Source organism: Euwallacea fornicatus, chromosome 1, assembly GCF_040115645.1.
Source record: "Euwallacea fornicatus isolate EFF26 chromosome 1, ASM4011564v1, whole genome shotgun sequence".
Taxonomy (NCBI): Eukaryota; Metazoa; Arthropoda; class Insecta; order Coleoptera; family Curculionidae; genus Euwallacea; species Euwallacea fornicatus.
The window spans coordinates 3,387,700-3,402,893 of NC_089541.1; the positions used below are offsets into that span (position 1 = coordinate 3,387,700).

At 35.3% G+C, this 15,194-nt stretch overlaps 2 protein-coding genes across 3 annotated transcripts in view; one reads left to right on the forward strand and one right to left on the reverse strand.

Annotated features, from left to right (window-relative positions):
* Appl (amyloid-beta-like protein) overlaps positions 1-15,194 on the reverse strand; it is a 44,865-nt gene that overhangs the window by 14,933 nt on the left and 14,738 nt on the right. For both annotated transcript variants that reach the window (XM_066282787.1, XM_066282781.1), the window contains exons 2-3: positions 10,821-11,021; positions 9,136-9,283 (exon numbers count right to left, since the gene is read on the reverse strand). In XM_066282787.1, coding sequence (XP_066138884.1) covers positions 9,136-9,283; positions 10,821-11,021 — 349 coding nt within the window. The remainder of the gene's footprint in view (positions 1-9,135; positions 9,284-10,820; positions 11,022-15,194) is intronic.
* LOC136343266 (cytochrome P450 6a2-like) lies at positions 2,708-9,062 on the forward strand. Its single transcript, XM_066289881.1, has 5 exons — positions 2,708-2,820; positions 2,914-3,157; positions 5,435-5,599; positions 5,672-5,886; positions 8,960-9,062. Exons 1-5 carry the CDS (start codon positions 2,708-2,710, stop codon positions 9,060-9,062), a joined length of 840 nt encoding a protein of 279 aa, XP_066145978.1.

A 15,194-nucleotide genomic window follows, 5' to 3' on the forward strand; every position in this document is an offset into this window, starting at 1 on the left:
TGTTACGTATGCTTTTTGCAGACTCTAAAACGTCTTTTAGTGTCATGACGTTCGTTTTGTGTGAGCTGGCTCAGAATGATCAGTTGCAAGAGAGAGCCAGAGCTGAAATCAATAATGCCTTAGAAAGACATCGAGGGAAGTTCACATATGAGGCTATTTTGGATATACAATAGTTGAAATTAGATATTAATGGTAAGAGCTGAGAAATTCTATGAAATTATAATGTTGAATTTGGTTTAAAGAGGTCTTGAGTAAATATCCTTCTCTGCTACTCTTGCCCCGAATATGCACTCAAAACTAAGAGTCTCCCGCATAAATGTATAATTAACAAAGGAGTAAAAGTCGATATTCCAACATGCCCATCCAAAAGCTTTAGATTCAGGTAGATTTACTCCTGAATACGTACACACCACACCACAACTTACATTTTTACCATTCGAAGAAAAGCCCCCAATATGTGATGGTACATAAACATTATTTACTGAAACTTAATAAATATAAGTTGATATTTTCATTTTTCTAGATCTTCGTTTTAGGATAATGCAGGCTAAATTGGGTCTTGCTGCTATGCTGAAGGATTTCAAATTCAAAGTGAACAGCAAAATTCCATCCCCCATTCAAATCACCAGGAGCGTGTTTTTGCGTGCGTGAATATTTGGGTTGACGTTGGAAAGGTATAGAAAAATACGGATTTTTCCTTATTATAAAATATCTTACATTTTAAAATATTTATTTTGTGTATTATTATTGTCTAGGATACTTGGATAAAAATAAAAGTAAAAATTACGCTGTAACTTCTTCTTCCTTCCAATATTTGTTCAGTTTAGATAATATTAGTAAAAATTCCTTAAAAATAATTACAATTTGCGTCTGAATCGTGGAAATTTTATTCTCTGTAAATTGGAGATTCAAATTTTTATTTTGCATTTCAACACGATAAAATCAGGAACGCACTAGAGCGTCCAAAAATCCTCTTAGAATCCAGTGATAGCTATAATGGATTTAAAACTTTTGCAATTATTTCTCACTGCCTGTGCAAATGGTATACATCAATGAGACATCACATTCAAGTTCATAGTTATTAGCATTTACGCAGAAATAGGTACAATGAATATGAAATAAGCAATAAAATTAAAAAATGCAAAATTTGCAAGCAATGCATTGCAAATTTGCCTTTTGCAATTTTCTAATCAATTTTCCTTTTTTTATTTTTATAATTTACAATGCAAATTTATTACTTAGTTCATATTCATTGCACCTATTTTTGTGTTTACGCAAAAAAATCTAAACTGTTTCTAGAAGAAAATAAACGTTTTATTCAATTGAGGTCTGCTTTTTCTAGTCTCTAAAAAGTAAAGATTAAAATTTTAAATTTTTAGTTCGATATGGTAAAAATCAAGGACGTATTAGAGAGAAACTAACTGGGGAAACTCACAATAACTTTCGAAAAGTTTTAAAAAACTGTAATGGTCCTTAAAAACGACATACGCCAATACAACCTACGCATTTTATTCCCTAATAAACCAAAATAACAATTTTAATACTATCATTCCACATCGTGAAAACCAGGAATGTGGTTAAAAATCCAATTAAGCTGGAATTGAGTGAAGAATTGTTACAGATTTTCTAAAATTTGAAAAATTTCCGATTCCAAAGATAATGATATTTGCACTCTTCATTTCCTCAAAATTTCAGCAACAACAATTATTATTACCTTAATTGATTAAAAGAAATGACGTAGTGAGTGTGGAGTAAGCTGGGCTTTGAAATCATTCCATACACCCCTTTAAAGGCAGTGTACGTATATGTCCGAATTTGACAAAGTTTATTAAATGTAATAAATTGAATGGAAGATTAAAATGTCAGAGCCTTACTGAAACAGCAAAACTTATCTTCAAATCACCAAAAAGAGTTTTTTTCTAAGATATCTCAAAATATATATAATTCTAAGATATCTCATTTCGTAATCTCTCTCTGATAAAGATTCAATATCCATTTATGATTTTCATTTATCAATAATTTCCAATTTAAAATTTCATTCCTCCGATTTTTAGCAATTAAATCTCATTCTCACAACAATTCACCATACCAAATGTCCATATAATTTGCTATAAACGATAATTTACTTACAGTTTAACTCAAAAAAGAAAAACTATTCAGGGAGGGTTGCTCATCTCCTTGTAGTATACAATTTTAGACTTACCTGGAACAAAAAGGAATCGATTAGTCTACAAATTTTATTTCTTATAAAAAATCTTTATACAGGAACATTCATAGTAGCAAAAACTCGTTTCATAAATGTCTATAACGAAGACTTGCCATTCACCATTTTGTCTATCCAGATTTTCTCCATGGGTAAAATTCAGAGCGTTTTTATATTTTCGTAGATTTAGCAACACCCAAGCGAATAGTGGAAGAAAATTAGTTTAGGGTTCAAGGTTACTCTACTTCTTTTATATCTCAAAAACTAGAACCTTTTAGTCATAGTTTAAACCATGATAAATTCTCTATATTCATCTAATTTCAAACGGTTTGAAACGTTCATGAATCTTCCTGATGGACAGCGAAATCAATTTGTATGCTTTGGAGCCCTGACTATACAGATTAAATTATATCTCAGATCAAGGCTATCCACTAAAACTAAAAGAAACAAGACTTCCTCATAAACAGTCTCGTGTATTGCGTATTAGTGGTGTTACAAATTATTATGATCCTTGTTTATGTGGTAGTCGCTTTGGTGGGGTTCTTCGTGCACATGAAATGGCGTCAAACCTACTGGCAAAGGAAAGGAGTTATAAATTTGCGTCCACCTTCTTCCGCGTATATTTCCTCACTATCCTGATCCTCCCACTAACCTGAACTAACATAAAAGAAAAATTGCACACTAAGCAAAAGTCACGCAGGTGTGTGCAGTTTCACTCAACCTTTGTCCTTGCCCGTAGATTCAAATTTAATCAAACAAATCCTAACCAAAGGTTTCCATTACTTAATGGGGCGCGAATCTTGCCACCACCGCAGAGACGTCCTCACGATGGATTTGTTTAATTTGGAGGAAGAGCAGAGGAAATATTTGAGAAGCAAATTGACCCCCACTTTCACTTCCAGAAAGATAAAGGTCATGTTTGAGACTCTTTTGAAGAAAACTGAGGGGTTGGAGGTTTGCTGTAAAATGAGTGATAACAAGGATTACTGCTGATATTATTACTTGCTGTGATTTTGGTACTGAATGTTACCCTCGGGAAGAGCCTAATAATGAGTTCGGGAAGAACGCAGCTACAGAGTTTAATGTTGGCTCGTGGGTTATAACATTCTCACTTCCTTATGATTTGCAGTAACAGCTCGGTTTGAAATAAACGGAAGTCAAAAAGCGAAGTTCTCAATTGGTATTATTAGAGAAACCAACGAACTTTTGCGAAAGGATTTCATGCATTTATTCTTGCAGCTCAAAATCAAGAAATTACCAGTAATAGGTCATCTATATCAAATGGAAATGAAAAAATGGGGTCTTTTGTGATTTCTGAAGATTACTTATTGTCCAATGCTTCATCTTCGATTTGGCTTAATTTGAGACCTCCTCCACTACTATACTTTTTTTTGTCCTGTTTTCTTTGAATGAAAATTTTGAAATCCAGGGAAAATTCCAAATATTTCGGATGAAAACATCGAAAAAATTACTTATAAGTGTTGAAAAATTTTACTATTGCAGAAAGTGAAACTTGCATATACCGGAAAGAATTTATTTTAAGATAAAACTTACGTTACGTGTTGTGGGAAAAACGTACCGAGGCCCATTGAACAACTTAGGCCACAAGCTATTGACCTGCTGGAAGGTTCTTAAAAGACTGAAGACTTAAACAGCTAGAATGTATCATCAGAACTTTCATAAGTCCCTTTCATCAAACAAAAAATAAACTTCAACTGACACGATTTATTACCGATTGCCAGATGAGTTGTATATGGCCATTCTCGTAACAAAGATCGCCTAACATTCCCGAGGCACCAAATCAGGCATAAACGAAAACAATCCAAAAATACGCAGTCTTGTATCATAATTTCAACAATAAGGCTATAATGAGTATGCCTTATTAGTATAAAATATTTAATGTTATGTTAACTAAATATTTAATATTAGCTCTAACGCATTATTTGAAAAACACTAATAAGGCACTTTGTTCTGCCTATTTTCCCCAAAATGTATTCGAAAAATTACAAAATATTCAACACACACGTGTTAATAGAAAAAGGCACATTTGTCACAATTCCCTTTTGGAGGCTTCAAATGAACACGGAATATTGGCCAAACCCATAAATATGCGATGCACATAGATTTAATGAAAAAAAAAAACAAGGTTTCAAGACCTGATTTCGTGTTTCTGCCCTTCGGAAAGGGCCTAGGATGTGCATAGATATAATAATTCAAATCTTATTCTGAATATTGACTACATTACTCGAGAATTTATATCTCAGACTTTGTATTATGCAGATAAAAGTTAGTCTAGTTTCACTTTTGAGCAACTTCAAGTTTTCACTTAACAAGGAATCAGCCACACCCATTAAAATAAACCCTGAGAGCTTTGTTTTGACTGTCGATGGGGAAGTGTGGCTGACAAGATTTAGGTTTATATTAATTGAAAGAATTAGTGTTTTATCTCGAAATATTTTTATCTATTGATAATTTAAGTCAAACTTTTTCTACAATGCAATATAAATTGAATATTCGAGGACTTTTAAAGATGCAGAAAGTTTGTAGAGATCCCTCCGAACGATCGAATGACGCCCTCTTTCCATGTGCAAAAGAAATGGAAATAGAACAAATTGATGAATACATTTACAGGATGGTGGTGCTAAGACTACCTAGAAAATTCTCCCAATCAAGGCATTGGCAACGGGATAGAATGAGACAAAATATTATCGATTTCTTCGATGTTCTTTCCATGTTTGAACTTTGCTCTGGAAAACACACCAATCTCACATCGTCAATCTGTTTGTTTTCAACGAATTTCTCCTCGAAAACGTAGTTAAAGTATTCGAAATCTACTCACAAAACCTTAAAAATTAAAAGTAATTTAAGAAAACATTTATTGGATACTCGTTTCGATAGATGACAGTTGTGTTTCTAAAGTTTGACAGAACTGCTTTAGGTTGATTTGAGTGAAAAATAAATATTTTAATAAAGCAATTTAATTCACCATTGTCAAGAAACGTGTGATTTTTAAACATATTTTCATGAAACTCAGATTTGGTATTTCCCTTTCGTTCCAGTTTCGATCAAACAAATTCTAACCACGAAATTTCGGTATTTCATGGCACATGGAACTTTTCTCCACCCAATAAAGTTTCTACCAATGAATTGGTTCGGTTCGAAGCGTAAGGATTGGAAATATCTAAGAACTAAACTACATTCATTTTTGAAAATATGACTATAATGTTTAAGACTCTTGTGGATAAAACTGCGGATTTGAAAAAGATTGTTTCGGAATATGCTGAGAGTGGGGAGACTTTTGCCATTAAAGAGATAGTTGCAAAGTTTACCACTGAAATTATCGGCAGCTGCGCTTTTGGGACTGAATACAACTACATGGAAGATCCGAAAAGTCAGGTTGGAAAGTATGATCCTAAAATAACTGCGCCTAGCAGCTTTAGGATCCGGATTCCGTTATCGTTTCTTCAGGACCTTTTACCAAATTTAGGCTATAAAGTAACTGGATCAGACGTAACTCCTTCAGTAACGTTGTCAAACAGACAAAACAAAGAAAAGAAAATATTTTGCAAAGATTTCATATCTTGGCTGCTTTTGTTGGAGAACCAAGGAGGCCGAACGACATCTCTTCAACTGAAGGAGATACCCGGCACTAAGCAATCTCGGAATGATGTTGTATACCGAGAGTATGTCCCAAGGACTACAAAATCCTTAAAAGACATTTTATTATTGATAAAAGAAATTTTCTTTGTAATTCTCGTTTGGAGTTGCGTTACCCGATTCTGAATATTACACTAAATCAGAAAAGTTTGACCCCGAGAGATTCAGTCAATAATACGTAAGTTCCAAGCTAGATTTCACTTATTTGCCCTTTAGAGAAGGTTCAAAAATGTGCATTGACTTATATGAACGTTTTAAGTAATTTAAAATGTAATAGATGAGCTCCTTCAGGCCGGCGTTTTAAAATAATGCAAACGAAAGTGGGTTTAGTGTCTCTTCTTAACAACTTTTGCTTTACGTTCATGGAGAAGACATCTCTGCCCATAAAAATGACTAGTTCTAGGTTATTGTCGAACGTTGAGGGTGACTCTTAAAAAAGAGAATTTTTAGAGAAACGTTTCTCAAATCCTCGTGAAGTTTCAAAGCCAAATTGTTTTTCTTTTGAATAAAATTTGCCATCAAGAAGTGCACGTTATACATTTTTTATATTAAGAAGATAGTCTGAAATGTGGTGGGAATTAACCCTCAAGAAATATTTACATGAATTCTACAGAATAGCCCGCACATTTGATATTTTTTTTTACGAAATTTTGCCGACAATTGGGTATAAAGAAGACCAATAATCTAGTCAAGAACGGTGCAATCCTAAACTAAATATTCCTAGCTCAGTATAGAAAATAAGTCCTCGATATTATTTTAAATAAATTTAAATCCCGAGGGTACATTCGAAAAAATACATTTTTTTGAAAGAATGTGTGATAAATTCGGTAAAAAAAATTTTTAATAGGAAAAATATAACTGTTTTCTTCCATATATTTAACATTAATTAAAATCCACTTCACGCCTCAATGTACATTTGGTAAAAAATCATATCATTTTCTAAACCATCTTTAAGCGCAAAGATTAGTATTATATATTACAAACCTCATTGGCGTTTTGTACCCAGATTTATTTCTAGATCTTAACAGCGCCACTGCACGAGGTTTACGTATCATCAAATACCGTTACACGGTTTCCTTTAAACCCGCACACAACGGGTAGCGGTTTTCGCAGTGGTACCACACCATGACGGGCTTTCTACTCGTTACAAGGTGCCCTCTATCATTCGTATTCAGGTATGAAGTGATGGGTAAGAAATCTCTTGTTGAGCGAAAGGTACAGAAAATTAAAATCCCTTAACCAATTCGACACGGGACGGTACTGTGGGCCGTTTGTTGAAGACTTTAAAAAACTTAAAAAAAAAATGGCGTCGAGAAAGGGTTCTCTCTGATTGATATTGCTTAAAAAATCAGTAGAATTTGCATTTTTCCAAATTATAATAAATATTCGACATGTAGCCACTTTTTTCCTTTGCAAACATGAAAATAGTCCGTGGGTCTCTAATTTTGAAGAAAATATCATTAACGAAAGCTTTCTCGATAAAAAGACTTAATATAAATCCTTATTCAATCTTGAAAGAAAATAAGTTGCAGTCAGTTATAAAAATCGCATTCTAAAGGTAGTTGCTTATTGAAAATCTCGAAAATTGCCTTGCAGGGTTTGATAAAAAAAACCTTAAAAATTTTTCTACTCGTTATACCGAATTTGAATGAAAAATTGATTATGTAACTGTCTCAAAAGATTTCCAATCTTTTATAAATCTGCTTCCTTATTCCATTGTATATTTTAGTTGATGAAAGTTCCTTTGAGTCCGACTCTAGTACGGCCCTGTCTATTGGCTCACACATTTCAACTAAACCCCATTCTCAATATTTTCCAGACCGCTACTGACTATCACATCAGTTAATTAAAAACGTGTTCTTACATTTGAAATTCAGCGCAGCTTATGATCATATCGTGCGTACCGTTCAAGATCAATGTATTAAAATAACATAAACAGGATTTTTATCTGTTTGATAATCACTGTGTCAATAGTGTTTTTACTTGGCATATACAAAGTGGAAGCACTCTTATTGGTAAATGCAAAATGTGATTTGTCCAGAGTCAAAATTTCTTATTGAAAGCTTAATCTGTAGAATGTTACCGGTAAGGCTAAGACATTGCTTCTTATGATCCACGGGAAAGTGATGACTCAAAATGAGGCTCACGGAGAATTGTATTTTTGTTTTGAAACATTTCACAGGCCGACAGAGCCGGTATTGATTAAACAAATGCTAGAAATTTTCATTATTTTAATAGGCACGGTGTTTAAAATAATAGAAAAAACGTGCTCCTACCTATGAACCTCTTTAATATCCAGAGAGATCTGTAAAAAAAACCTGGAGGATATTCGCTCCCTACTTCTTCCCAGGAAAGATGAAAATTACGTTTGAGACAATGCAGAAGAAAACTTAGTTTATGGAGAAGATTCTGGAGAAATTCGCGGTTACAAATATTGTGGTCCATCTTCCTTCCAGAAACTTTCACGAAGTAATTGAGGATTATGCTTATAAAATTGAGGGAAACACAGAATGTGGCAACAGCTTCTATCAGCACTCTACCAAAGAGCTTTTTCGGGAATTCGACATGTCCTTTACCGAATTGGTCAAAACTACCATAAAACCTAGATTTGAAGAGCAAATCAAAATCATTAAATTCAGGACATATTACGAACGAAAATAATGGAAGTTTTGGAGGAGAACCAACGGGAAATCAACTTTAACTTCATAATACTCATGTCGTACTTCGAAAAAGCCTTAAACGGTAAAATTTTATTGTTATATAATAAAAATTTTAAATAGTAAATTTGTGAAAACTTCAAAAATGTACTGTAAAGTAAGCTTTTTACCTAGAACGTGTAAAAAAACTTATTAGGTTCCAAATACTGACTTAGTTATCGAAAAGGGGATAAGAATAATGGTTCCCATATGAGGGCTGCATTTGGCCCTTGAGTATTTCCCCAGTTCAGATATATGCGATCCCAAAGGATTTAGCTACAAAACAAAACAAAGCTCTGGATCAGAGTTTTGGTTATTTGGCCTTTGTAGAAGGACCGAGGATATGGTTAATAGATATCTAAAATAGTAGATTTTTTCACGAAATTATAATTTCAAATTTAAGCTGCAGAATGATACAGTTCAAATTGGGCCTAGTTTCACTGATAAACAACTTCATGTTTTCACTCAATGAAAAAACGTTTTTGTCCATCCAAATTGTCCTTTAAAACTACTGTTTGAACATCTGAGGAAAATTGTGGCTGAACGCCACAAAATTGTAAATATTTTATAGACATTTACCTAAGCATCTGAATGGTTTGACCCATCTGGCAGTCTTGCATTTCCCTCTGGATTGAGCTCCTGGGGTGGCCCCTGCCCTACACCAAGAGCTGATTTTCAAGTAATGGCTGCTTTCCACAATGTTGGTTATGTCCCGTTTCGGATATACCTGAAAAGGCATTAAATCTTTTGAGACTTTATATTATAGGCAATAAAACTCTCGCTTTCCAGAACAATTTCCCTGGCTTAATCTATAAAACAATTTCCTCCGAGCGCTCGATTTAGAGCCCTAATGCCTTTAAACATATTTCAGGAAATATCCGAGACTACGAAATGCGAGATGTATCGAGAAAAAATGTTGCCCAGATGCGGTTTTTCTTCTGTAAACTAAATGTGATTGATGAGACACTTACGAAGGGACGCAAAAGAGAAATTGAAGCTAAAGATACGCGATATAAAAAGCCCTTAGTTTGGGACAAATGTAGAAAAACTTGACAGGGGTGACAGAAGAAGCTGTTTTAAACTTTCAATTGAAGCAGCTGAAAAGTGTATTCAAGTCGGTGCTTGGGAAAGTTTCTAATTTAAGGGAATGAAGTTTACTTGCCGAGTTTCGAAGCTAAATCGGCACGAGAGAAACTGTCTAAGAGGCAATCCCATTTTTAGTAGATAGGTAAATAAAGTTTTATTACTAGCTTGGTGATTCCCGAAGGAATTATTCTTGTGTACTTGAGAGTTCTGAAAAAATTAGAGAAAGGTGGAAAAAGTTCAATTAGGAACGAAAAAAACACTTTTCACGCTAGTTATTAGAATGTATTTGTGCATTTCCCTTTTAGCCAGATTGCTACCTGGAACACCTGGTTTGGAAGTTAGAAGAAGTTTGAAGTAGGAATTTCGGTATTTTTAGAGAAAATTTTGCGCCAAAGGAAGACACGTATTTGTTCATTACAAACTTAATTATGAGAGTTCCGATGTATTCAAATATTGCCAAATTTATTATTATAGATTACAAATCTCTAGACATTGATCCGGTACGTCTCTATTTTTTCTCTGAATTCATTTGAAATTTTTAGGATTTACAGAGAATATTTTACGCCACCGATCTGCAAGAAAGTCAGCGGCAAACAGTGATTCCATAGGCAATAAAGACTTTCTCAATAACAGCCATTTTATTTCATGGATTTTACACCGTCAGATATCCTCGTGAGACACGTCTGATCTTCCCGGAATTAATTCCGAAATTACAGGCGAACATTTTACACTACTGATCACTTTAAGTTATTTTTTCTCATATATTACTCAGTTTTTACGTTGATTTTCTTCTTCCTATAGATTGCTGAATTTTTCGTTTAACATGCCTCTGTTTATGTCACAATAAACTTAAAAATTTTATGTCAGATAGATGATATTTTGATTTACAAAACTACATAAAAGTCATTGAAGATGTGCGATTCCAGAGGCAACAAGAATTTTAATAAAATGACATCCATTGGCGTAGTACGAGAAATAAATTGGCAAAAGGCCTAAAACCAGACCCCCATAAATTAATTCAAATCTAAATTGCGTGGAAAAGTACTAATTTCATTTTCATTATTGCTGAATACATCAAACACAACAGGCGGGAAGACATAAATTTCCATCCAGAATTTATGGCTTTAAATGTGGAGTTTTGTAACCAAATTAGAGAGTTTTTGAAACTATTTCCTTACCATTTTGCAGTAATTCAAAATATCCATTTTATCCTTAAGGCACACAGCCTTCGACCGAAGGTCCGAAGCCCATTCCCCCTGTTCTGTCATGTATTTGGGCTGGTACGCCTCTTGTCCGCGAGGACCTGCATCACATAAAATGGCTACTTGAGGCTCAAAGTGGGAAACTGCTCCTGTGGATCCCAAATTTGGATCCAGCCCCTGGAAAGAGAAAGGGAGAGTTATGTGAATGTGTTATTTTAAAACACTTTATCCCCAACTACGTCCAATCTGTGTTAATAACGCTCTGGAATTTCCTGATTAAATCATAAAAATGTACCCCTAATCTCCCTCCCCAATTAACCTCACGAACTGGGGTAATTAATCCGACACCATTACCCCTCTGATGTGGAAACATGTTAAAAGTGCAAATAGCCTCCAGCCGCAAAGAAATTACGGTGATGTATGTACTCCCTTAAAGCCCTTTGAAAACAAACTGATGGTATTTAACTTTCGGTCACCCTAACTTTGATAAGGGCTTTAGATGATACAGAAACCGCTCTTTGGACTAGTAACTTGATGTCCAAGTTTTGTTGACAGGACAGTGATTGATTTTTGCAAGGGATGAAGTCGGAATTTTAGTTATAATATAAGAAAATTGGTTGGTGATATTTAGGACGGATTACATCATGTCGCACAAAAGTGTCGGTTCCACGGAGGAAATCCACTATAAGGCTGATGATAGTTATAGTTAAAATTTGTGAAAATCTGTTTTGGGCAATTGAGCATAATAAATTTGACTTCGTCACTGGAAATCTCTTTAAGGGCTGATAATTACTTCCGAGCTGTTCCTATATCCTCCACATATTTTGTCAAATTTTAATTGGGCAAGTGACGTTTGTTCACAAAATTTGGAAAGAATTAAACCAGGAAAAAAATGTTTTGGGTAATCGAATGTAATTCGTTGATTCCGACCCTGGAAACCTACTAAGGGCCTGAATATTCTTTCCTAACTACTCCCACGCAAACTTCATATTACGTATATCACATCAATTTTCAATATTGTAGAAGCCTTTTTCCTAAATTAGAAAATTTAATATATTTTTTGTGTTATTACAAATATCAACCCAAATTTAAAGAAAACCCGGTTTTGGGTTGACCGTATAGTAGGGGGAAATGTGGATGTCATATATTTTTCCTATAAGTGCTCTTATAGATTCAGTTCAGGTACTACTACACGTGTTTTCTTCAAAGCAAAAAAATCGAAAGTTTTCAATTCGCAGACTAAAGAAAACATATTGTTCTCGGGCTCAGGAAAAACGAGAAATCGAAGTGTGGGGCTGCCACTGCACGCTTTAATCTACACAATTTTCATTGACGTAGGTGTCTTTTATTTAATATCTACTCTTATTGCAATAAACACCCTCTCCTTCGAGTATACTTCATCCTCTGTGGTATTTTAATTCAAAACTACTAGTTATACTTAATCCGAAGCTTTATTCCTCTAAGAATACATAATCTATTGTTCTAAACTGAGAAAGACTATTTATACCCATCTTAAATTACACAATTAAGCATAAAACGTGCTCGCTATAAGGGTTTAACGAAAATCCATAGATGGAAAGTCTCGAGCGCGGAAATTAAATGGAAGTTCTTATTTTCCCCAATTTTCCAGCTGGATATGCAGATATCTCGGGCGAGAATTCTGTTTGCGTCATCAAATTGGTTTCTGACGTTGACGAAATGGATTTATTGGGGCTTGGAAGGCATGATCGGACAACTTAAAGAGACTGAAATCTCCCTTCTATTATCCTTTTCCTTTGGATATCGGCATTGCAGTTTTTTGAGCGTGTGAATTTCTGATTTAATAATCAACTTCCTACACAAACCTTCCCAAGGCAAAATCATTTAAAGCAAGTTAAAATATTTCCGGAACATTACTCACTCTGCTAAAACGTCAGAATGATGGTCGAAAAACTAATGAGTTTTGTCTTTTGTTGGAGCTCAACCATGCCATATTACCCTCGTTTCTTCGGGTCAGCTCTATTTGGAGTTTTAATATCCAGCGCCCCCGAACATTTAACACGCCTCCTGTCTAATTAGTAGCTTTCAGAGGAGTTAATTAAGGCTCTTTATTGGAGCTGGTCGGTCCGGCAAAATGGTTTAATTCCGGATTTCGTTGTCCGTAGGATGGTGTGTCAGGTTCGGATTAGACACTCCTCAAACAGTTTTAAAGTAGCTGATTATAAATCAGTTTGATTAGTCAAATTCCAATTAAGACTCCAAACATTTTTACGTAGAACACGACGCGAATGAAAAGCTCGCGTGTCACAAGGGCAAAATTGCGAAATCTAATATTGATCAAACGAAGACAGGGACACATTCTCCATTCTTTTGAACTATTTCCATGGTTTTTTTTTCAGCAAATTCCTTCAAAGGATTAGTCTAAAACACCTCTAAAATGCAAACTTAATAATTCCTTTCATTATGAACTATAATGAATGGACTCGCAGCAGCAACTTCGGTGATGAACTCTAAATGTGTCCCAGTTCTTTGTATTCACGTTGTTGTCGCATTTATCTTGCGCATTTCCCTTTGGCTTTGTGTAACTTTCCTCATTTGCACCAGGTCCAAAGGCTCTTCGCTTTAGGATCAGTCGTCCAGGTTCATTTAGTTAGAGTGGTGTAGCAAGTCTCATTCAGTTAGCTTCTGGGTTTCTTGGCCTTTTTGATAGCCTATTTCAATGTGGGGTGAAGACGCGATGATGGAAATTCGGTCAACGAAGTGACGATCAAATATTTATACGTGAGGTTTGCAGGCTGCGTTCATGGATTTCATCATACAATTTGTCCTGTAATTGAAAAACCGAAATAGAGGAGGGTAACCAATTCTGGATGTATCCACACCTTTGGGTGCCCAATTCTTGACTAACACCTACGCCTCCGACTTCTGGGGTGATTTTTGATAATATATCCCACACATGAAACCATCACCCGCCACAAAAAAGTCATTTCAAGTCGTAAATATTATCTGAAGTCGCTTCTGGTCGAAACTTATTTCATTTTGTGCTTTGTCCCTTATTTAACTTTGGATTATTTTACCTTCATTTGGCTACCCAAGCTTCATATGTGTATAACCAATTTCCTCCACTACAGTAATTTAATTGCAGCTCTCATCTCCATTCGTACTTCTCATTAATTGATGGAGTACATTACTTTGGATGCTGGTTATAGTGGACAAGACCATTATCAACTAATAGTATAGTCTCTATATCCGTATCTCTCTGGTATAAGCCGGCCCTTAAGGGATTTGAGGTTAAGGTAATAATGGTGCTGCTATACTTCATATCGCTAATCCTGCCGAGGGTCGAGAATAGCCTCGTTTTAATGGCAAATAGCCGATTGTATTCCGTGAGGAGAAATATGACTGCTTGAAAATTAAACCCATTCTTAAAGGATTTATCTCACACATGAAAGTAAGGATCCCCGGTAATACAAAGCAGCAGAACCGAGGAATTCTTTCCAGGAAATAGTTCCAGACTCTGAAGGACTAAGGAATTCCCCAGCTGTGAAATCTTTGAGATATATTTGCACTTTTCTCTTCTTTCAGTTCTTTATAGAGATATTCCGAATTTACTTTTCTCTAGAAGTTTCCGCGGTTTTCATGGTATTGGATATAAATTTATTCAAAAGGGTTTCGTGGATAATGTAGGGGCTCATATGACTACGATTGGACTACAATACGTACAATTTGCAGGTTATTGCCTTTTCAATCCCTAGATAAATCTGGCCACATTGTAACAAAAACATTTAATTAATCTCGGTCCGACGGGTGTGAACTGCAACGTTTATCAGCATTTACCGAGATGACGTGTTTTGCGGTTTATGTGGAAACGGTGCACTGGACAGACCAACGCTGCAAACCGCCCACCCTTGTAAATATACACCCTCGACAATGGGCCAGTTATCTTTGTGGGACATAAATCACTTTTTCAGCCCTCGGGACCGAGTTTATAGCACCGTCTTTTACAAGGTGTGTTTGGCTACTGTACCATGGGGAACTGAAAACATCCATTCTCCCCCTCTGCTCCGACAGTCCTTAAATAAAATGTTGTTAATTCTGACTAGGAAAATCGAAAATATGTCAAAGGGTACGCGCGAAGGGGTTTTTTATCGATTCTCTCGGTCCAGTGAGCCAAACAAACCCTCAGAGATACGGACCCCCAAAAAGCAGGAATCTCGGGGGGTTGATTTATGTTGTGGCAGTGATAACACGTCCATTGTCCCCGCCAGGATGGTCCTTGTGCTTGTCGATGCGAAAACCAGAATTATATAACGAACATGTGAACACATTCAATTATTGGTAATCAGTGGTTTCTGGCAATTCCTGGACACG

Coding starts and splice junctions, on each gene's coding strand:
- LOC136343266 (XM_066289881.1), top strand. CDS start 2,708: ATGATCCTTGTTTATGTGGTAGTCGCTTTGGTGGGGTTCTTCGTGCAC. Junction 5,600..5,671: donor TGGAAGATCCGAAAAGTCAG/GTTGGAAAGTAT, acceptor TCGTTTCTTCAG/GACCTTTTACCAAATTTAGG. Junction 5,887..8,959: donor AATGATGTTGTATACCGAGA/GTATGTCCCAAG, acceptor TTCAAATTTAAG/CTGCAGAATGATACAGTTCA.